At 44.3% G+C, this 7120-nt stretch overlaps 1 protein-coding gene across 1 annotated transcript; it reads right to left on the bottom strand.

Annotated features, from left to right (window-relative positions):
* Positions 1–768: 768 nt before the first annotated feature.
* On the bottom strand, positions 769–6825 carry LOC133886742 (calcium-dependent mitochondrial ATP-magnesium/phosphate carrier protein 1-like). Its single transcript, XM_062326550.1, has 7 exons — positions 5749–6825; positions 3590–4007; positions 3288–3432; positions 2701–2816; positions 2552–2630; positions 2018–2251; positions 769–1573 (listed from the first exon to the last, which is right to left on the bottom strand). The coding sequence occupies exons 1-7, from the start codon at positions 6548–6550 to the stop codon at positions 1217–1219; spliced, it is 2151 nt and encodes a 716-aa protein (XP_062182534.1). The 5' UTR covers positions 6551–6825; the 3' UTR covers positions 769–1216.
* Positions 6826–7120: the final 295 nt, after the last annotated feature.

Consider the following 7120-nt stretch of genomic DNA (forward strand, 5'->3'; position numbering starts at 1 on the left):
TAATCTAATTCTAAAGCAAAGTTTCATATAATAATTGGTTGGGAGCTCGAGGTATACCTTTCTGGAGTTTGTGGCTTCGCATCCCTAGTACTACAACAAAGGTCAGTAGCGAGTGGAGCACACACACAGGCAATCTGTGGGCGTCGATGACGTGAAATATGCGGTGTGAAACGAGCGTAAATTGCTGACGATGGACAAAAAACTTGTTTAGTTGGGCTAATTTCCTTATATGGCTTAGAAGCGCGGGGGCATGCTTCATTAAACATTTGATTAAATATGTGATTAGCAAGGAAATTAATGGTGATTAGCTAGGAAATTAATGGGGCTCTGTTATGGGCCTCCCCCCTGTCTCCGCCTCTGTTAGTCGGATGTATACGGTAGTGTCGGGCTTCCTTTTTAATAAAGTGCAGTAGGGGCATCCCTGCTATATTTCCCTTCAAAAAGATTATTAATGCCGAGAATCTCAGCTTAAGGATTCGTCATGTCAATATGTTTCTTATTCCTTAATATGTCTTTTTGTTTGCTAATGCTTAGGCTTCTTAATTTCATGTTAATCTTCCTAGCATCTCATTGTTGCTTGTTGCAGGTGCGGTCATGAATCATGCGCGAACGAAAGGGAGGAGAATAAGCAGGCTTTCATATTTTTTGTGCCAGATGGAAGATGAAAATAGCCAAAGTAGAAGAACAATACGTTATGTTCAAGGCAAAAGTTTTTGGGAACTTGTGTAATTTACCTGGAGCTTGGTGTTTCTTCTCTGAGACAGTATGTACATTCTGTCCAACAAGGACCGTCCACTTACCCTTTATTGTTTTCCTTGTCACTTTACCAGTCTATCTCAAATTGACATCAAAACAATCTTTAGATCCTCGCTTGGCCCAGGTCACAAAAGCAAAACAACAAAAGCACATGGGAACAAGGCCATGGATTGTTTAACAACAGACAAGCAAGCTGTCCAGGCAAAGAAAAACAGCTCCAGCATGTCTAACCCCGCCTGTAACTCTGTATCATCTACTATACAGCGATCTGAAGGCCTATGGAAACTGTCACTCAGCAAATTTTCCTCAGTCAGCTGGGAAGAGTACGGCAACCTACACTTTGATACAATTATCAACAAGGAACGGCAGATGTTTCTATTGCTTCTTTGCAACGAGGGCGGAAAAACTTCTGTTGCATGGCTTCAGTTTCTTTGCACCATAGATTTCACCAGGTGAACGGTTATCCTCGTGAACCCACCATGGCTTTCTTCTCATGTATCGACTCTTTGGAATCATTCTCATCTTTGATCATCGCCTTCTTGGCGAGCTCATATCCTGCAAAGTTCATTGCTCCGAGAGGAGCAATCCAGAAGAAGCGGGGGACCGCACCCTTGAAGAGCCCAAGAGGGCCCTCATTTCGGAGGATGGAGAAGACTATCATCTGCATGGACACTGGTGTGCCTGGAGGGGCAGTCATCATCCGCGTCTTCATCACATCAAAGGGAGTGGTAACAACTGCTGCAAGTCCTCCAGACAATGCTCCAACTGCTACTGTTTCCCATGGTTCCAAGTCTCTGTCCAGAACATGCTGTGCTGCCTACAAAACGAAGGCCATCATCATTAGATATATTAACATGCAGGGCATGAAAAGTGATACTTTCAGAACAGATGTAACTATCATTTACAAATTATGACACCTAAAATGCACAACAGTAGCACTGGTAAACATAACGATCTGACTAAAACAATCAAAAGTTCTACCCCCCTAACTCTGGTCCGTTTGGTATCAACTTTAATGAGTCAAAAAAAAAACAAAATAGTTCAGGTCGTTCAGGTACTGACAGATGCATGTAAGAAAACCCGATAAAGTTGCCCTTTTGGAGTCAGAGGAATGACATTTTTCAAATCGATATAACTGATAATAAGCTTAAAATCATCCAAGGCAGCTAAATGAAGACCTTTTAAGTAAACAACATAAGGGTTGAGGAATGCCACTTCAAAAGTCCGGTGAAAATACAAAATCAATAAGAATTCAGGATACCTTTTTAGCTTCAGCATAGAGGCACATTCCAGCAACATAGAAAGGAACCTCACGACAAAGAGTGGCCCCAGTACCGCGAAAAAAGCCTTTTGGGCCATCCTGTCGCATGGTGCCAACAATGGCCTCCCCTACATTGTTGAAGATTCCAGCCTGCAAACGCTGCTTAAGAACCTCACAAGGGATACGGACAGCTGTCCCCAGGACTGTGCTGCAGAAGGAAGCCATGGATTGCACCTACAGACGAAACAGCATATCATCAAGCTTTTTCACAAAGCTCAACCATTATTACAGGCTTGATGAGCTTAGGTTGGTCAAATAGCCATACCAGCCTAATAGTAAGGACTGGATGTAATCGAGGGCTTGAGGAAGGTCAAATTTCTGACTAGTATTTGAGGTAACAGAACCAGAAAGTCCATGTCGATACTAAGAAGTTTTAAAAGTTCTATCGTGAGACTTACAAGGTGGGTCTGAGCCTGCACCTTTATCGTAGAGAAGGCGGATTTTGTACAAGGTGTACTGGAGTAGTGAACATACCTGAATCTCTGGAAGTGTTGGAGCGACATTAATTAATACAAGCTTGCTTGCTTCAAAGATTCCTGTCCTCAAACCATGGCTGCAAATGACAGGACGTGAATTCGCAGCCTACAAAGATTTTGCATGTAAAACTTCGAAATAGCACAGACCTTGAAAACTGGCCAAGAATTGCTGGGATAGAACCTCGATACAATCCTCGAAGCCCAATTTGTGGAAGCTCTGAAATGAGATCTGGAAATGAGAGCGTGGATGCTTGCACACGTGTCTGAAACAACGCATAAGATAAAGCAATAGAATCATATATCTTTCGGTCAGCAGATTGAACTTCCATCAGCTACACTAATCCACAAGGTCGGTAAAAATTTACAGGTAATACATTGGCAAATAAGTTGATTGGACAATCAGTCATAAAGGAAGATCTCAAAATGAAATATTATACACAGAAAGCACTGGATAGAGCTATTATGTGCTATTTGTAATTATTTAATTGCATAGGTTCAAGATTCCTAACATCTAAAGCAGGTAACTTTTGTATGGTTGATCCTTGAGGCCTGCAGGAAGCAGATAGTGTCTCAAATTATTTTTAAAGTGAATCTTAATATTTTGGCTCTTATCGCTTCTGTAGTTACAATATCCTGTTCTGATGAATATAAAGTGAAATCATTGCTGAATCTTTTTTGTTGGATAACAATCACTTGTTTAATCTAAAATGTTATATGGAAGCATGCTGATGTACCTTCATTGAATCAATAGGATGCATCAGAGAGGTAGAGAGCGCACTAGCAAGACCTCCAGCTAAAGCAGACTTCAAAACACTTCCTGTGGATATTTCAACAGGTGGGGGAACAGCAACAACGGTAGCAGCTTCAAACCAAATGTTCCTGAATACATTTGTAGTGAAGAACAAGTAAGATGGCAAGTTGAGCACCATATACTGACGAGTGACGAAAGATACTTAGAATTGGTGACTATTTTCAATTGCATGCTCACTAAAGTCAACTGAGACATATTTCTTGTAACAGGATACATCAGACATACCGAGGATCATCCTCAAGGCGTTCTGAAGGAAGTAGAAGCATGAAATTGCGGAAATGACCATATGAGATTGATCCTTCTGAATCTGCATTTAGATACCGTAGCATGGCAGCGGCATTATCTTCATTGGCCGGAAGGCCTGCACCTTTTAAGGATGTCAAGATTTGATTCTTGTGAAGTGTTCCAGACTTGCTCAAACACAACGTGGTATATGCTCGGAGAATGGTTGGCTCCTTCTGTTCCATCAAGGATAAAAATTGCTTCCACCCAATTGATTTTGAAAAAAAGTTGCTTCTTGTACGCCGTAAGAAATCTCGGGCATACCTCCTAGGTAATCGCCTCTTCCTCATTGCAATTTCGAGATCTTCTAGAGTGACTTGACCATCACCATCTCTGTCCAACTCTTCAAAGAACCGCTTTCCTGCAGCAGCACAACATAGATTATGAATAATGACTCATGAGCAAACTAACACATCAAGAGAGCAACCTTATTAACATTTCAGCAACATTTGTACCAGATCAAAAGCATTCAGTCCTTGGAGCTAAATGTATTATTTGCAGATGATGTGATTTTAGAATATATGGGCTTAGTCCAGCATATTTGTATAATTCCGAATAAATCTTAAAGACCCAACCATGTGAGAGAGTTGTGTTTCTTTAGTCCCACCTTGCTAGTGGATGTGAATAAAGACCAACTTAAAAGGGTTTTTCTCCTCCATCCACTTAGCATGTGTGGATGAGAGGACTAGAAGAACACACGCGCGTGCACTCGCCAGGCCGGGCTGGACAGGGCTAGGGCTGGGGCGTGGGCGCACGACACCTGCGTGAATGGTCCGTCGAAATCAAGTCCAGTTGCTTGCGCAAGTCCGGCTTCCTTTTGCGGTTTTATTCCTTTTTGCTTGCGTGGGCAAATGGATAAATATATATGGAAATCATGTCAGTCAAGACTCCGATCATGATGGCGTAACCGACTCCGATCATGGTGTGTCTCGACCGTGCGACTCTCCCTAATATATATATATATATATGCCAACCGCCACAAAAAGGTAAGACGCAAGTTGCAGATTCGCAATTAGGGTTTTGCCAATTTCTCTCTGTTGCGCCGTCGCATGTAGATTACTTCATCCCACTACGCCGGCGTGCACCGACGAATAGGAGAGCAAATCTCCGGAACCCGTCGCTCTTGGGATCCTACACCGGGAGAGAGCGAATAAGGTTTTTGGGAACCGCTCGTTGCGACTGCTCACAATCTGCTTCGTCTACATCATCATGTGTTACTTTGTCTACATTGCCATCATCGTCGCCGTCTGCTACATCGAGATCAACTTCGACTACTTCATCTTTATCATCGCCTACTACATCGACATCATGGGGGCTTATGCATCTCACGTCACCATCGGGTACGTACACTGCAATCCTACTCGAGTGTTTAATCGAGTGAACAAGTCGATATAGAGTGTTTTAGTCGATACATTTCTCGAGTGAGCTAGTCAAGATCCTTCTCGAGTATCCAGTCGAGGCTGATTGGGGTTGGTTGAATTCTAGTCGATTCTACTCAAATCTTATTGGGGCTCGTCCGAGCTAGTCGATAATTAATTATCTGCATCTATTCATGTTCATATTATATCAGGAATTGAATTAAATTAAATCTGAACGTGCTATTATTTCCAACATGCAATACCGTTGCACCCATTAGACTCCGGTTGGAAAATTGCATGGTGGATTATACTACGTAAGCTTGGTAGAATGTATTAAGTTAGTAACATGAAAGATCAACATTATGGTACTGCCATGTTCTGCAGGGGTAAAAGAGGGTAGGGTCTGCAAAGGTGCAAGTAATGGCTCACACATATTTTTGAGATTAATGGTAGGATAATCGATAATATCAGAATAACACTGTAAATTGTAAACACAAATAGTATATCCTATATCATATTTGAAGAAGACTATTGATTGCTCTGTAAAATATGATGACTTTGACAACAAAACTGGCACATATCATTAGAAAGTAAAGTATCGTATTTCGGCGTTTGCCCTACATTAATTCCAATTTGGTTATTGCCTTTTGCTTTTAACAAAGAAAGATTAATGGCCTCTGGTATAGTTTGGTGGTTGCCTACTTGCCTGATTGGTGCTGTAAAGGTAAGGTCAATGCATTATACCTTCAACTTCTGCATATCTGAAGAAGTCCTGCACGGAGAAAAGCTTCTTCTTGTCAGGATGTCCATCTGCCGACGTTATCGATCTGCCTACCAGCTGCGGGAGTAACTCGATCAACTCTGTCAGTGAAACTGTGGGCAGTGTTGACCGCAGGCGCTCCACATTCGACAACGGGAGGTCAAGCAGCCGAGCAGCTAATGTCTGTGGCAGCTGTGGTGTACCAATGCCACTGTCCACCCCTTCCCTGTCCTCAATTCCACCACCATCCTCCTGGTCGCTAGCCGGCGCTGGGGTAGGGGAGGCACCCATGATGCTTGCAGGCGGTGGCGGTGCCCCGACCTTTGCAAAACCCAGGTTGGAAAGGAATCCATCGAAATCGGCCCTCTTCCCATCGATCACCTTCCTGAGAACCTCAAATTGATCGAGCTGTCGGGTGGCGATACCAAATTCGGCGCCTTTTTGCTTGCAGGCGTGCTCTAGTACGTGCAGGTTGTGGGCGAAGGCGTCAAAGGCAATGCAGAGCAGGAGCTCCAGGTGCTGCGGGGGGGATTGTTTGGCCCGTCGCTGGGCGCGCTTGGTGTCGCTGCGGAAGCATCTCGCGAATGATTTGAGGGGCTTGTGAAGGAAGTTGGTGACGACGACGTGGAGGTGGAGGAGGCAGTCGGGCTCGCGTTGCTGCTTGTGCTGTTTGGGGTTGGAATCTGGAATGGAATTGGATCCGGAGATGTGGATGGGAAGGTGGAGGTGGGCGAGGGCGCCGCGAGCAGCGGCCAGCAAGGCCTCGAAGGGGCGGTCGGACGCCATAGGAGTCGGGGCAAGGCACTAGGTGGTGCTTTCGGTGCGGTGGCGTTGGTTCCCGGCGAGCGGCGGGAAAGGCATAGCAGCAAGGTGAGGCCACAGAGAGCTCAGAGTAAGCGTTGGTAGCAACTGGGAAGGAAATGGCGGCGAGACGGGAGCGGTGGTGGTGGAGTGGGATTCCCTTCCCTTCCGGCGAGCGGCGGCGGAGGTAGCAAAGAGGAGGAGGAGGAGACGAGCATACGAGACGGGAGGTGGAGAAGCGGCGAGCCGCGAGCAGGAGAAAAAGAAACTGCAGAATTAATTAATTTTTTCTTTACGGAAAAAATATTGCGGTGGGCCCCAGCAACAATCTTCTTAGCCTTATCCTCGAAGGGAAGTATAGTGGTCCAAACACATTGCTTGTATTATCATCGATGCATAGTAATTAGTAGAAGCTTCAAGCTTAGTAAGATTTATCATTCGGACGGGTGGCGTATGTTGAAACAGTTTTAACCTATTTTTCTCATATCAGAGAAGAGAGATAAGATCATCAAAATTAGCCTACGAAAGGATGTATGTTTGTGAACGACAAGTATG

Source organism: Phragmites australis, chromosome 12, assembly GCF_958298935.1.
Source record: "Phragmites australis chromosome 12, lpPhrAust1.1, whole genome shotgun sequence".
Lineage (NCBI taxonomy): Eukaryota > Viridiplantae > Streptophyta > Magnoliopsida > Poales > Poaceae > Phragmites > Phragmites australis.

What these genes read in the sequence shown, in the direction of transcription:
- LOC133886742 (XM_062326550.1), bottom strand. Translation starts at nt 6,550, where the DNA reads ATGGCGTCCGACCGCCCCTTCGAGGCCTTGCTGGCCGCTGCTCGCGGC. An exon ending in ATTCTTGGCCAGTTTTCAAG is followed by an intron (nt 2,631 to 2,700) that starts GTCTGTGCTATT and finishes TGTCATTTGCAG; the next exon opens with CCATGGTTTGAGGACAGGAA. An exon ending in CAACACTTCCAGAGATTCAG is followed by an intron (nt 2,252 to 2,551) that starts GTATGTTCACTA and finishes TTTCGTCTGTAG; the next exon opens with GTGCAATCCATGGCTTCCTT.